This window comes from Staurois parvus, unplaced genomic scaffold, assembly GCF_062004578.1.
Source record: "Staurois parvus isolate SC_StPar_1 unplaced genomic scaffold, SC_StPar_1.0 ptg001858l, whole genome shotgun sequence".
NCBI lineage: Eukaryota > Metazoa > Chordata > Amphibia > Anura > Ranidae > Staurois > Staurois parvus.
In genome coordinates, this window is record NW_028319654.1 from 475,642 (window position 1) to 492,334 (window position 16,693).

Genomic DNA, 16,693 nt, shown 5'->3' on the forward strand with positions numbered 1-16,693 from the left:
CCTGTCACATGGACTTCCGATGAACACTATTACAAACCGAACACAAACGTGACACCTGCCAGCTATCATTGTTTTCTAAAGAAGTAGCCAGTATCAACCACTGACATCATCCAACCTATTCCTTTACATGCCCGAAAATGCCTGGCCATGTAAGCAAAGAGGTGGGGATAGGGGTGGGATGACATCATTACCTAAATACTGCTACATGTCTACATGAATACGTTTTTTTTAGCGTTGGTACATGTTCCCCAAGGTAATGTCCAACCCCATGCTTTTTTTTTACAAGCCTTTGCCTATTAGTCCCGAAAATGGGCATTTTTAATTTGACAAAATAGGGGCTTGGGTTTCAACATCCAACATCCAAATTAAAGTTCGCCAAACCTAGGCAGTTCAACTCATCCCTAAGGACAAGGGGCCATTTTTACACACATGAAACAGGTACAGTCTACTGTTGTCACCATCAGAAAACCCACCTTGAGAAATGCCCTGCATCCAACCCTTGGGTGCACGTAGAGAGAAAGTAGCTGCAAAAGACCTGCAAGAGGGCAGCATCCCTGAGATGCCAAAGGGCTGTAACAAACACATTCATTTGTTTAGAATTTACATCTTTATTTACAGCAAAATGGCATTTTTCTCTTTTTCTAAAACAAGATGGTAGAATTCTGCTCTAAAATGGTCATCAGACTATTTTTGAACACCGTGGCCTCTTTCTGTCCCATCTCTTTCAGTCAGACTCTGCATATATCACATCTCAAGCAGAAAGGTAATAGAGAAACCACTTTCAGAACGTCCTTTATGCTCCTTCTGCCCGGTTAACGGGTCACGTCTGCCTTCGATTCTCTAAAGACACCCGGGTAATTTGATTTGGCAATGACAAGCCCACTTTAAGAGGGGAGTATTTTAAATGTGGAGGCTGTTTAGAGAGTATTGTGACTTTGATTTTGATAAATGACTGCAGAACTAGAAATGGTTATTTATATAGAGAGCATTGCTTTTCTGCTGAGGCTACAGTATATTGGCCGAATGACAAATGGCTCTCCAAGGATTCCATTTGACTCTGGAGCAGGGCACAACTAGATTGCATTAAAATGTTGCAGTGTAGCTTGAATGACAGAAGAAAAAGGGAGTGTTGGAATTATTTCTGGGTAGATAGATAGATAGATAGATAGATAGATAGATAGATAGATAATAGATAGATAGATAGATAGATAGATAGATAGATAGATAATGGTTGAATGGATGGATAGATAGATAGATAGATAGATAGATAGATAGATAGATAGATAATGGTTGAATGGATAGATAGATAGATAGATAGATAGATAGATGATAGATAATAGATAGATAGATAGATAGATAATAGATAGATAGATAGATAGATAGATAGATAGATAGATAGATAGGTAATGGTTGAATGGATGGATAGATAGATAGATAATTCAGAAAATAACAGAGGTTGATATTCCAAAAGACTTGCCTTTTTCATAGTTCTAAGCTTTCGGTTAAAAAATATAAAAAATCTGGTTTGGTTTATTGTATTATCCGAATGCAGCAAAGGGATTGCTACCCAAATTTTGGAAGGAACAGGAGGTACCAAAAATAAAGGATTGGGTAGACAGGGTGGATCAGATATGTAGATTAGAAGAACTTTACCATTTGAGTGAAGATAAGATGAGAGTTTCCATATAAATTGGAAAAAATGGGAGGAATTAAAAAGTCAAAATTAATCTTAGAGTATATAGGGGATTAATATAGAAATAATGTGGATTTATTCTTGGATCAGGATCTCCAGAGTGAGTAGGAAAGATGCAGAGCAGAGTTTTTGTGGGGTTGGAGGGGGGGAGGGGTGGTATGTGGTTTAGTGGAAGGGGGGGGGGAATATTAAGGTTAATAATTAGATATTATGGCAAGACAATTAGAGGTCGTTTTTTTGTGTTTATCTTTTTTTTTAAATGGTCTGTTTGTACAACATTGTAATTTGAAAATTTAATAATAAAATATTTAAATAAGTAAAAACAAACAGATGTTAAAAACATGCTGACCCCATTTAAAAAAAACGCAAAAACAAAAAAACTTTCACACTTACAGTACATTTACATGGCAGAAAGGGAGCTAATTTTCCCAATTTTGCTTTTATGTTCTTATATACATTAAAATGCTTCAAAAAACAAAAACAAATAGTCTGAGGCGTTTAGAACTCATTGTTCCCTCAATTTCCGCAGCACCTTTTGTCTTTTTTTCAGGAAGAAAATTTTTAAATCGAATAGATAAAATATGCATTTGTTTTCAATTGCTTTTCATTTTAAAGGCATCAAAATTCTACGGGAAAAGATATTATTGTAATGGAAACTTCAAGGGTGGACACGTCAAAATTATACCGTTGTAAATAATGTTTTAATTGATTTGAAAAGATTCCCTGCGGTTCATTTTGTCTTTAGTCTTTATAATTCCTAAATTCTCAACAATGACTCGGTATGTGTTGTTGTTTCCTGCATCCCGGTTCATTTTGATATCACCTCTTACAGAAATTAATTGCATTGCAGCCTTCAAGGGCAATAGTTTTCAGACTTTCAAACTTAATAAAGGATAATGAGCATACTTATGGCAATTTCTTACCTTCTCTCCTGATTTGGTACGTATAAAATAGCCTTCACCTCTGCGGCTCATTCTCATTATAATACATGTAGTATTCCAACTGAGTTTCTTGAATGGGAACTTGGAGGACAATACACCTACAATGGAGCCTACAGGACTATGTCAGAATATACTAGACAGTAGTGGGGGGGGGGGGGGGTATTATTACAATATTATACAATATTACATCTGCTGGTGTTGGTCCACTGTGCTTCATTAAGTCCAGGGTCAACGCAGCCGCCTACCAGGAGATTTTGGAGCACTTCATGCTTCCTTCCGCAGACGAGCTTTATGGGGATGCTGACTTCATTTTCCAGTAGGACTTGGCACCGGCCCACATTGCCAAAAGCACCAAAACCTGGTTCAATGACCGTGGGATTACTGTGCTTGATTGGCCAGCAAACTTGCCTGACCTGAACCCCATAGAGAATCTATGGGGCATTGCCAAGAGAAAGATGAGAGACATGAGACCGGACAATGCAGAAGAGCTGAAGGCCGCTATTGAAGCATCCTGGTCTTCCATAACACCTCAGCAGTGCCACAGGCTGATAGCTTCCATGCCACGCCGCATTGAGGCAGTAATTGCTGCAAAAGGGGCCCAAACCAAGTACTGAGTACATATGCATGCTTCTACTTTTCAGAGGTCCGATATTGTTCTACGTACAATCCTTGTTTTATTGATTGCATGGAATATTCTCATTTTCTGAGATTGTGGATTTGGGGTTTTCATGAGCTGTAACCCATAATCATCACAATGATGACAAATCACAGCTTGAACTATCTTGCTTTGCATGGAATGAGTCTATCTCATATATTATTTTCACCTTTTAAGCTGCATTACTGAAATAAATGAACTTTTGCACGATATTCTAATTTTTCGAGTTTCACCTGTATATAGGCGGTACAGTGATTTAGTGGTTAGCACTTCTGCCTTGCAGTAATCGGGTCATGGGTTCGATTTCCGACCATGGTGCCACCTGCATGGAGTTTGCATGTTCTCCCTGTGCTTGCGTGGATTTCTTTCGGGTTCTTCAGTTTCCTCCCACACTCCAAAGACATGCTGGTAGGTTAATTGGCTCCTGTCTAAAATTGTCCTTGTTTCATCCCTGGCCATGTGGGATCTCTTGCATGGTGGAGGTTGGGGAAAGACCTGGCAACCTACCCTGTAAAATAATTGCTAAGAGAATTCATGGAAAAAAATGCTTAAGAGTGACAGTCCATGCAATCACCAAGGGTCAGATAGATAGATAGATAGATAGATAGATAGATATATTGCCAAAAGTACGTCTGACTGCATTGTGTAAAGTTTGGTGAAGGGGGGATTATGGTGTGGGGTTGTTTTTCAGGGGTTGGGCTTGGCCCCTTAATTCCAGTGAAGGGAACGTTTAAGGCGTCAGCATACCAAGACATTTTGGACAATTTCATGCTCCCAACATTGTGGGAAGAGTTTGGGGATGGCCCCTTCCTCTTCCAACATGACTGCGCACCAGTGCACACAGCAAGGTCCATAAAGACATGGATGAGTGAGTTTGGGGTGGAGGAACTTGAGTCCTGACCTCAACCCAATAGAACCCCTTTGGGATGAATTAGAGCAGAGACTACGAGCCAGGCCTCCTCCCCTGACATCAGTGCCTGACCTGACAAATGTGCTTCTAGAAGAATGGTCCAACCTTCCCTTAGACACCCTCCTAAACCTTTTGGACGGCCTTCCCAGAAGAGTTGAAGCTGTTATAGCTGCAAAGGGCGGGGCCAACTCAATATTGAACCCTACGGACTAAGACTGGGGGGCCATTGAAGGTCATGTGCATGGAAAGGGCGGGGCCAACTCAATATTGAACCCTATGGTTCAATATTGAGAATAAGGCTGGGAGGCCATTGAAGGTCATGTGGGTGGAAAGGCCGGCGGCCCAATATTGAACCCTACGGACTAAGACTGGGGGGCCATTAAAGTTAATTTGTGTGTAAAGGCTGGTGGCCCAATACTTTTAGCAATATAGTGTATATATATATATAAATATTTACAGTACATACACTCACAAACCACTTTATTAGGTACACTTGTTCAATTGCTTAGTGACAACTCAATGCATTTCGGCATCTAGATGTGGTGAAAAAAAACTTCCTGAAGTTCAAACCAAGCATCAGAATGGGGAAGAAAGGTGATTTAGGTGACTTGAACGTGGCATGGTTGTTGGTGTCAGACGGGCTGGTCTGAGTATTTCAAAACTGCTGATTTACTAGGATTTTGACTCACAACCATCTCTAGGGAAATCGAGACTCATCAGACCAGCAACATTTTTCCAGTCTTCTATTGTCCAATTTTGGTGAGCCTGTGTGAATTGTAGCCTCCGTTACAAGTTCAGGAGTAGCACCCGGTGTGATTTTCTGCTGCTGAAGTCCATCTGCTTCAAGGTTCAACATGTGTGTTCAGAGATGGTATTCTGCATACCTTGGTTGTAACAAGTGGCTATTTTGAGTTATTGTTGCCTTTCTGTGATCTTGAACCAATCTGCCCATTCTCCTCTGACCTCTGACATCAACAAGGCATTTTCCTCCACACAACTGTCGCTCACTGGATATTTTCTTTTCCAGACCATTCTCTGTAAACCCTGGAAATGGCTGTGTAGATCAGAAATTTCTTGATATACTTAGACCGCCGGTCTGGCACCAACAATCATGCAAAGTTCAGTCACTTAAATCCCCTTTCTTTCCCATTCTGATGCTCGGTTTGAACTGTAGCAAGTTGCCTTCACCACATCTAGATGCCTAAATGCATTGAGTTGGTTCCATTTGATTGGCTGATTATCAATTTGTGTTACCAAGCAATTGTACAGGTGCAGGGGCGGACTGACAACTCATGGGGCCCCCGGGCAATAGGAGATCATGGGGCCCCTGTGTCCTTGCCCAAACTCAAAAAAGCCTTTGAAAATGGTACCAGGGGCATCTCATGGGGCCCCCTACTAATCCTGGGCCCTCGGGCAGTGCCCGAGTTTCCAAATGGTCAGTCCGCCCCTGTACAGGTGTGAAGGGGTCTTGTGTCATGCAGTGTTTTTTTTTTATCCAGGCAGTTTGAGGGGATCCAGGGTGCTTGTGTCATACAGAGGAAACTGTATTTTTAATTTCCACAAAGATTGGTAAAGCCCAGTTTGGGTTCTAAAGCCCAGAGGCTTCTTAGAGATTTGATAAAGCCTCCAACCTGTTGTTAAGGTTTTGCGCACAAAACAAAAACAAAAAAAACAAAATTAGTTTATAACCAAAAATTAGAATTTAAAAAAAAAATTTTTTACATTTTTATTTTATTTTTTTAAATTATTATCTATGTTTTTTTTTTCACCATGGTGACACTGTACTACTCATGGGGGGTGATGGGGGGTGATGATGATTTTTTTTTTTTCTTCATAAATCTTGGCCAAAATGTATTCAGCTATCTTTTTAGTAAAAACAAATAACCCAAATTAGTTTTTAACCAAAAATTCTAATGTTTTAAAAATGTTTTTTACATTTATATTTTATTTTTGTATATTATTATTTGGTTTTTTTTTCAAACATACTGTCACCCTAGCAGTATGGTGTCACCATAGTGACACTGTGCTACTTGTGGGGGGTGATGAAGATTTTTTTTTTTTTTTTTATACTGATTGCTTTTACACCCATAAAGGCTGTAAAAGCAATCATTTCTCCTTCTCTCTGGCTGCATTCCTGCAGCCATTGATAAATATTATGAGAGCTGTGATTGGTCACAGCTTGTCACGTGGTACAAGGCTGTTCTGAATAGCCCTGTACCATGTGATCTCTGTGATCATTCACAGATTTCACACGTAGTAAGCAATGATGTCAGAAGTGACATCTTGTTTACTACTGTTCATGTGATCACTGATTGGCCAATCAGTGATCACATGATCAGGACCTCACACAGAGACTTTGAGAAATACTGTGAGAGCTGTGATTGGTCACTGTATTTTTTTTTTTTTTTTTTTAAACAATGGTAATCTGCTATCTTAATTCGTGTAAATTGCCAGAAAGAAATTATGTATTCCATCTGCCAGATTAATGTATCCAATTGCCTCGGCTCTGTACCACCAAAAACTCTCAATAAATCGTTTGTAATGCCGGCCATAGACGGGTTGAAAACTGGCCGTTTAAAAAATAAAAAAAGGAAAAATCGGTTGTTCAATCGGCCAACGTTACCACCAACAGTAAAAAAATCGGCCGATTTTAACCCCGTCTACGGCCGGCATTTTTACTTCTGTCCCTTGCAGAGAGCTCCGCTATTATATTTTATATGAAAAGTTTTGCGGTTGCAACAATGTATCCATGTGTATCCATTTCGGATACAGATGTTTTTATTCGGATACAAATGGATACATTGTTGCAACCGCAAGACTTTTCATATAAAATATAATAGCAGACTGGAATTCTTCTTTTTCTCCTTCTTCTTTTCTTCTTCTTCTTCTTCTTGTTGCAGGTCACGGCTCATGCGCAGATTTTTTATCGATAAAACGATCGGCCGATTTGCCCATCATTACCGGGAAAAACGGCTGATTGTCAAAATAGGCTGCAAATTTTCCAACTTTACTGATTTAAAAAAATGTGCCAAAACCCCAAAAAACAGCTGACCAATTAACCCACTAACAGTGCGAAAATCGCCTGATTTTCGACCCGTCTATGGCCTGCATAAGAGAAAAAGTCATAAATTAACTGGGAACGAACAAATTAAAAATCTGTGCCTAGACTGTGAGTATGAAGCTCCACTGACACCTTTCTTTCTTTTTTTTTTGTTTTTCTTCTTTAGGCTTTTTAACCTGATCTACAATGGAAAAACTGTTTGGTTATCTGTTGTTCATTGGCATGGCGGTGAGAGCTGAGATCTGTCCCAAGCGCTGTACCTGTCAAAACCTATCTCCAAACCTCGCCACCTTGTGCGACAAGAAAGGTCTACTCTTCGTCCCGCCAAACATCAACAGAAAGACTGTGGAGCTGCGCCTGGCCGACAATTTCGTCACAAGTATAAAGCGGAAGGATTTTGCCAACATGACGAGCCTGGTGGATCTGACGTTGTCAAGGAATACAATCAGTTACATTACCCCCCACGCGTTCGCCGACTTGCGCAATTTAAGGGCGTTGCATTTGAACAGCAATCGATTGACTAAGGTCACCAACGACATCTTCAGCGGGCTTTCCAACCTCCATCATTTGATACTCAACAATAACCAACTGACGTTGATTTCAACCACGGCCTTTGATGATGTGTTGGCTTTGGAGGAGCTTGACCTATCCTACAACAACCTTGAAACTATTCCATGGGAAGCCGTGGAAAAAATGGTTAGTTTGCACACGCTTAGTCTAGATCACAACATGATCGAACTCATCCCAAAGGGAACGTTCTCACATTTACACAAGCTGAACAGATTGGACGTAACATCGAATAAACTTCAAAAATTACCACCAGACCCTCTCTTCCAGAGAGCTCAGGTGCTAGCAACCTCAGGTATAATAAGTCCTTCCACATTTGCTTTGAGTTTCGGTGGGAACCCATTACATTGCAATTGTGAGTTGTTATGGCTGAGGCGCCTTATGCGAGAGGACGACCTGGAGACGTGCGCTTCTCCCCCGCTTCTATCGGGACGGTATTTCTGGTCCATCACTGAAGAAGACTTTTTGTGCGAGCCACCACTTATTACCAGATACACACCAGACGTAGAGGTTTTAGAAGGACAAAGAGCCGTTTTGAAATGCAAAGCCCACGGAGATCCTGAGCCAGCAGTCCACTGGATATCACCAGAAGGAAAGCTAATATCCAACGGGACGCGGATTCTCGTCTACGATAACGGGACACTGGACATCCTTATCACCACAGTCAAAGATGGAGGGCCTTTTGCATGTATTGCCTCTAACCCAGCTGGAGAAACCACAAAAACTATCAATCTCCATATAATCAAACTCCCACACCTAGTGAACAGCACAAACCATATCCAAGAGCCAGACCCCGGGTCATCCGATATTTCCACCTCCACCAAGTCGGGGTCCAACGCCAGCAGTAGCAATGGGGATACAAAAATAAGCCAAGACAAAAAGGTGGTGGTCGCCGAGGCGACATCTTCCACCGTACTCATTAAATTTAATTTACAAAGGAATATACCTGGAATACGGATGTTTCAGATACAGTACAATGGCACGTACGATGACTCACTTGTTTACAGGTAAAGTTTAATTGTGTTTTTGTTTAATAATTTGCTTAATATAAAAAAAAAATCAAACGTGTACAAGTTTTCCTTTTTGAAAATTATGGTAAAAAATTATTGTATCATTTATATATATATAAATATATATATATATATAATATATATATTTATATATATAAATATATATATATATATAATATATATATATATTTTATTTTATTTTTTAATCTATTTATTTTATTATTTATTTAAGAAAATATATATTCTGGTTTGCTGATTATAGTAAAAAATTATTGTATCATTTATATATATATGTGTGTGTGTATATATATATTATACATATATATATATATATATATATATATATATATATATATATATATATATGGGCGCTCCCCGCCTTGCTTTGAAAATTATAGTAAAAAATAATTGTATCATTTTTATATATATATGTATATATATATTTATTTATTTATTTCTATTTACATATTTATTTATTTTAATGAACTAATTGTGAAAGAATTCTGGTTTGCCGCGGCGAGGGTGATGCAATTGTTCTACACAAATGATGGCAAGACACTTATCACATGCGGTACATCTTTGGGGATCGGTAACCTCATTATTTAGAATACCTTACAACGAATACACTGGGTAGCAAAAATGTAACTGGACTTGAACTTGAAAAAATTAAGATCTGTCATTTTATAAGGAGCTTCTAGAAGTGCATATTGCACCTAACAGTATCCAGAAACATTTACATTTGTTTTTGAATTTATCCTTGAAAATAGCAGTGCACTTCCTCTGCCTAGGCGCTACTGTTCTGTAGACGCATAGCTTGGTATCTGCAGTGGAAGATCATCTAAAGCACTGCTGCCTCTGATTGCTTGTCTCGCCAGATATGGAGTGGAATTTGATGATGTCATTACTTTGCTGCTCAATGTTCTACTTGCTGGAGTTGAAGCTCTACCTGAGGACCTGCAAAGCAAGAATCTCCCCTGCTTTGCTTAATTAATTTGGTGGACCTGTGCTTTCTCCTGCTGCTTCTTGATCATTACCTTATCATTCTCATCATGATTATATCCATACCAAAATAATAATAATAATAATAATAATAATAATAATAATACTATTAATACTATTAATAATGATATTATTATTAAATTGTTGTTCATAACAATGTAATAGCATTATTATTACCAATATTATTATTGTTGTTATTATTATTATTATTACCAATATTATTATTATTATTATTATTATTATTAGCAATATTATTATTATTATTATTATTATTTTGGTATGGCTATAATCATGATGAGAATAATAGTAATAACAACAACAGTGTAATAGATTGTTCTGTCTCTCCAATCTAATTCTAGCTAGCAGGGATTCTTATGAAGACAGTTCACTGATCCTTTGACTAGCCAGGATCCTATGAAGCATTCCATTAATCTTTTGACTGTTCTGACTCTCCAATCTAAGCATTGATAGTGTGATCTCTGTAACTTACAGTTGTGGTGAGATAGCGATAACTTCAACCTCAGTTGGATACCACAGTCAGTGACTCAATCGATAAGACATCTTGTAGATCTTGTGAAGTTTATTCCATAAACTGAGAGAATCTTACAACAATGAACAATCAATAGGTCAAAATGTTTCCTGCTCCATGACATGAGGCTAGAGCTGCAATGCATTCCTGGGAAAGGGGGAGGGCTATCTATACAGCATTAACTAAACCAAAGGAAAGCTAGGAGCAGAGACAAGATATAGGAAACACTTAAAGGCATATGACAGTCATGTGAAACATGACACTCCCCATCGAAATCTTGATTTCTATTATAATAAACTTTAGTTCAAGTCCAATATAGATAATAAAGATTCTTTCCAGAAACATCTGCAAAACAAGAGGGAAGGGCAGAACAAAGGAAAACAATGCAAACATTTAGCATAATACTTGCAGATGTTGGTCTCGAAAGTCCAGGCTGAGACATGGAAATCCGTATTCAGAGGAGAAGGCAGCAACATGCACCATTCCTTCTTACCTCCCTTTAAATCAGGTTGATGACTTGTTTTCCTCTTTGGGCAAAAGAAGTCCTAGTTCCTTTATAGGCCTGGAGTAAAGGTGTGCAGAACCTTCTTTCATGGTAGATATAGCCATGATGTGTACCAAAATGCAGTAGTAGGTACTTCACGACTGCTGCAGTCAGCAGGGTTGAGGCTTGTGGGAACATAGTGCCATTGTTCAGGCACAGAGAAGACATTATTATCATACAGTATTTGTATAGCGCCAAAAGGTTTGCTCAGCGCTGTACATTATAGTGGGGGCTGTAGATGAGACAATACAGTAACAAAACAATACACAAGGGGTTCGAGGGCCCTGCTCTTTCGAGCTTACAATCTAGGAGGATGACATGAATCTCTCTTCTGGTGGCATTTTTTAAGGATGCTTGGGTGTAAGAGTGTGGTATCTGGAGTTGTTCTAATGCTTTCAGAGACTGTTTACAGGATTCCCACCTTTGTTGTTTCTCCTTGGGTAAGGGGGTATCCCAGTCTGAACTTTCAGAAGTAAGTTGTCTCAGAACTATCTTACCCTGAATGGATCATAAATGCTGTTCACTGTAGACAAAACTCCTCGCTTTGTAAAGGGCTTGTCATAGGCTGATGCTTGAAATGTGAATGTGTCTTGTTTAACATTCCAAAGCAATCCAAGACTGTGTTGTGTAACGGAAATGGTCAGATCCTAGTTGGAATTTCTTCACACTGACAGCATGGTCATCAGAAGGAAAGCCTATCATGACCTTATTGCTGTTAGAGATGATTTTGTGAAGTCTGAGATTTGCAGTGGCAAGCATGTTCTGGGTTCTAGTAAGAAGGTCAATAGCTTCTTCTTCATTGGGCAGAGATTTGAGTCCATCGTCTAAATAGAAATTCCTTTCGACAAACTGTCTTTCATCAGAGCCAAATTCTTTCTCACCCTCTTGAGCTGCTTTCCTCAGTCCATAAATTGCTACTGCAGGAGAAGGACTGTTACCGAAAACGTACCTTCATTGGATAGTCTATGATTTCATCATTGACGTCATTATTGCGGTACCATCAGAACCTGAGGAAGTTTCTGTAGTCTTCACAGACGATGAAACAGTGGAACATCTGCTGAATGTCAGCCATAACAACAATTGGCTCTTGTCTGAAGCAAAGTAAAACTCCTATGAGATTGTTGTTCAGAATAGGCCCAGCGAGAAGATTGTCATTGAGGGAGACGCCTTCATCATGAGCACTTTCGTCAAAGACCACCCTAATTTGATCAGGCTTGCGAGGATGGTAGACACCAAAGCATGGTAGGTACCAACATTCTTCTCCTTCCGTAAGAGGAGGTGCAGGCTCAGCATGATCTCTCTCAAACATCTTCTGCATAAAGTCCACAAAGTGCCTTTTCATCTCAGGCTTTTGGTTCAAACTGCGATTTAAAGAAACAAACCGTGATTCTGCATGTACCCTGTTGTTTGGTAGTCTCTTTCGTGGTACAAAATGAGGTACTACCCAACTGTTGGAATCATCTTGGTAGAACTCTTTACTCATGGTTTTCAAGAATTCTTTGTCTTCTACGGTAGCTGCTAACTCATTGTCTTTAGTGGTTACCTCCAACACTGTGTTGCCGATGTTGTCATCCCAGAGATTAAGAGCTTTCTTATTGCCTTGTATGATGTGCTGTTGTGCACCTTTTTCAATCAGTCTTTCTTTCACAATATATGTATGTGGTCGTTGTGTAGAACAAGTTGTTCGTCCATTTGACAGGACATGTGATTTAAAGGAAGCTACTGAGTAGGACCTCCTGTCCTTGTCTAGGCAGACTTTGCCTATGATGACCCATCCTAGATCTAGACGCTGAGCATATGGTGCATTGTGTGGACCGTCGATTTGATAACGAACTTTGTGCACCCTTAGGATGTCTCAACCAAGTAACAGCAGGATATCAGCACTTTCATCGAGGGCTGGTATTTGGTTGGCTATATGCTTTCAGTGAGAATGGTGAAAAGCAGCTTTAGGAGTAAGGATCTCCTCTTTGATGTTTGGAATCTGGTTGCACTCAGTGATAGTGGGCAAAGAGATTTCCACAGTGTCATTCAGAGGAGCAACTACAAGACCACTGGCTCTCCTACCTAAGACTTCTGTAGTGCCGGAACAAGTACATAGAGTATAAGTCAGAGCATCTCCAGTTATGTTCAACAGTTCAAAAAACTGTGTTCTTGCAAGAGATCTGTTACTCTGATCATTCAGAATACTATACAGTCTTATGACCTTTTCAGATTGACCTTTTGGGTATACACGGACCAAGCATATGTTTGCACAGGATTTGTCGCAGAATCCTTCTCCACAGACCTCTGTACATGTAGAGAACACTGGGGTGGTAGGTGCTGCTTGATCTGGGTGCTCCCCGCCTTGCTTTGCCTCAGGAAGATTGTGAGCGTAGTAGAGTTGTGTGAATATTGATGAAGAGCTTGCACATGGTCATCACTGTCACACTCTATACATTTGATGATCGCTTTACAGTCCTTTGTAAAGTGTTCTGTGGAGGCACAGCATTTGTAGCAAACCCCAAATTTCTTCAAAAGTTCCTTACGTTCTTGGAGGGTTTTCTTTCTGAAGCCGATACATTTCTTAAGTGGATGTGGTTTGTTATGTATTGGACATTGGCGATTTGGGTCCTCAATTCTCTTGTTTTGATCAGTCTTTTCAAGAACTGTAGCAGGTGCATGTAGAACATTAGTCCTTTTCACTAACGCTGGACCTCTATGGTCTCTGTGCGACATACGTGTGTTCGTAGGTCTTGGAGAGAGTGTACTGAGAAGGTTACAGTCCCCATATGAGAACTTGGGTCATTCTTAGTGTCTGCAATTCTTTTGATGAACTCGCAGAAGTAGGAAAAAGGAGGAAAGGCAACTCTATGTTCTTCCTTATACTTTGATTCAAGCGCTGCCCATCTTTCTTGAATTCCATATGGTAGCTTGAGAACAATAGATTTGATGCCATGAGAGGTGTCAAGGTAACTGAGACCAGGTAAGTTGATGTCAACCTTAGCAAGTTGAAACTCTAATAGAACATTGTTGAGTTCTTGAAACTTTAGATTGTTGCTAGCAGAAATCCTTGGGAAGCTTTGCAACCTTTTGAATAAAGCATCTTCAATGGCCTCTGGGCTGCCAAAGGTATGTTCAAGTCTGCCCCAAGAAGCATTAAGGCCTGCAGCAGGGTTGTCAATATGAACTGCTTTGAGTCTCTTGATGCATTCAGTATACTGGGGACCTACTGGGGACCTAGCCATCTGATCAGTAGATCTAATTCCTCTGTGGCATTGATGTCTAGGTCACTTATTGTCAAAAGTGGATTTCAAGCCTCTGTAATTTTCAGGCTTGTCATCAAACTTAGTGAGGCCTGTCTTAACAAGTTCTCTGCGGAGTATGTATTTAGAAAACTGTGACATGTTCGTGTTTTCATATTTTGGGTGCATGACTGCAGGTGGAACAGAGTTGGTTGTGACAGTTGGTGGACTTACGTGGAGTGATTTGGGAACATATGTTGCTTCTAAGGCATTCAATGCCGGAGTTGGCTTAGAGTCCATTGGCATGTTGGCTTGTAGAGTAGTGCGTTTGCTAGGAGGTACTCTGTTGGTGTCAAAGTATGATGGACGGTCTATTAAATATACACTAGTGCCTGCGGCTAGCTGAGATGCTGCAGTCTGATGTATTGGAGGATATAAGGGCAAATGGTCTTGAGGTACAGTAGGTGCAGAGAAGAAACTTTGATGGAGTAGTTTGGCTGATGTGACAGGGAATTGACAACTGAGTGTCTGGAACCGTTGTCTCTTTTGTTTTCACTAGTGACTTGTTCTAAGACCCTTAACCTTGCCATGGCTGTGGCATGCTCACATTGTTTTCCCAAAACTTCAGTTTCTGCCTTTTGGCGTGTGGCTTCAGCTTCTTTCTCTGCTTTCTGATGTGCGGCCTGAGGCTCCATTTCTGCGGCCTGAGCCTCTCTTTCTGCTTACTGATGTGCGGCCTGAGCCTCCATTTGTGCTTTCTTTTGGGCGAAAGCTGCCTGAATTTTAGAAGCTTCAGTATCAGCACTGGCTTTTATTAGTTGTTGACTGAGTGTAGAAGACCTTGATTGTAGGGATTTGGAAGATCTTGAGGAGTGTCTAGTAGATGCAGAGCGATAAGATCTGGATTCATGGAGCTGTGTTATTCTCACTTCTGCCTTTGTCTTTGTTCGCACCAATAAATTGTCTCTTTCAAGATTAAGTTCCTCAAAACTCATTAATTCTTCCAATGACCTTTGAGTGTTGTACCGCTTTACCAGAGAAATATATTTAACACACAGTCTTTGATAATTCTCATAAGCAACATTCAATTGCTGGATAGCGCCCTCTAGTTGTAATGGCTCATGAGATTGTTGGGAGAGAGCAGACATGCATTTAACAGTATTAGACCATAAGTCATTAACCACCTCCCGTCCGACCATTGTATATAAACGGCCGGAGGGAGGCACTGCAGGGTCGGGTGGCCATTTATAAACGGCCTCCCCGCACCCTGCTTGTGCGCGCTCCCTGGGAGCACGAAACACCGTGATCCAGTGCCCGCTGTGTCCTCTGAAACACTGATCGTCGGATGGGACCTCTGTACGAGGTCCCGATCATGTGATCACTGATTGGCCAATCAGTGATCACATGCAAAGTAGTAAGCAAGATGTCACTTGTGACATCATTGCTTACTACGTGTGAAATATGTGAATGACCAAATAGGTCCCATGGTACAAGGCTATTCACAACAACCTTGTACCATGTGACAAGCTGTGACCAATCACAGCTCACTCAGTAGTTCTCAATGGCTGCAAGAATGCAGACAGAGAGAAAGAGAAATGATTGCTTTTACATCTTATATGGGTGTAAAAGCAATCAGTGTAAAAAAAAAAAAAAAAATCTTCATCACCCCTCACAAGTAGTACAGTGTCACCATGGTGACACTGTACTGCTAGGGTGACAGTATGTAAAAAAAACAAAAAACAAATAATAATAGAAAAAAATAAAATAAAAATGTAAAAAATTATAATGTTTGGTTATAAACTAATTTGGCTTATTTCTTTTTTACTAAAAAGATAACGGAATACATTTTGGCCAAGATTTATGATGAAATATTATTTATTTGCAAAATTGTATAAGAAAAACACTTTTTTTTCAAAATGTTTGGACTTTTTCATTTACATAGCAAAAAAAATAAAAATCCCAGTGGTGAATAAATACCACCAAAATAAAGTTTTATCTGTCTCAAAAAAATTTAAAAAAATTCATATAGGTACAGCGTTGCATGACGCGCAATTTTCCTTCAAAGTGTGACAGCTCTGAAAGCTGATAATTGGCCTGGGCAGGAAGGGGGGGAAAGTGTCTGGACTGGAAGGGGGTGAAAGTGTCCGGACTGGAAGGGGGTGAAAGTGTCCGGACTGGAAGGGGGTGAAAGTCTCTGGACTGGAAGGGGGTGAAAGTCTCTGGACTGGAAGGGGGTGAAAGTGTCCGGACTGGAAGGGGGTGAAAGTGTCCGGACTGGAAGGGGGGGGAAAGTGTCCGAACTGGAAGGGGGTGAAAGTGTCCGGACTGGAAGGGGTGAAAGTGTCCGGACTGGAAGGGGGTGAAAGGGTCCGGACTGGAAGGGGGTGAAAGTGCCTGGACTTGAAGGGGGTGAAAGTGTCCGGACTGGAAGGGGGGGAAAGTGTCCGAACTGGAATGGGGTGAAAGTGTCCAGACTGGAAGGGGGTGAAAGTGTCCGGACTGGAAGTGGTTAATATTAGACAGCAATTCTAACTTGCCAGCATTAAGATTTAAGCATTTTACT

General features: G+C 40.3%; 1 protein-coding gene across 2 annotated transcripts in view; it reads left to right on the forward strand.

Annotated features, from left to right (window-relative positions):
- The window catches only part of LRFN5 (leucine rich repeat and fibronectin type III domain containing 5), a 341,992-nt gene that overhangs the window by 290,067 nt on the left and 35,232 nt on the right, over positions 1-16,693 (forward strand). For both annotated transcript variants that reach the window (XM_089664215.1, XM_089664214.1), the window contains one exon: positions 7,427-8,834. In XM_089664215.1, the coding sequence (XP_089520341.1) occupies positions 7,447-8,834 (1,388 nt within the window). In that variant the 5' untranslated portion in view covers positions 7,427-7,446. The remainder of the gene's footprint in view (positions 1-7,426; positions 8,835-16,693) is intronic.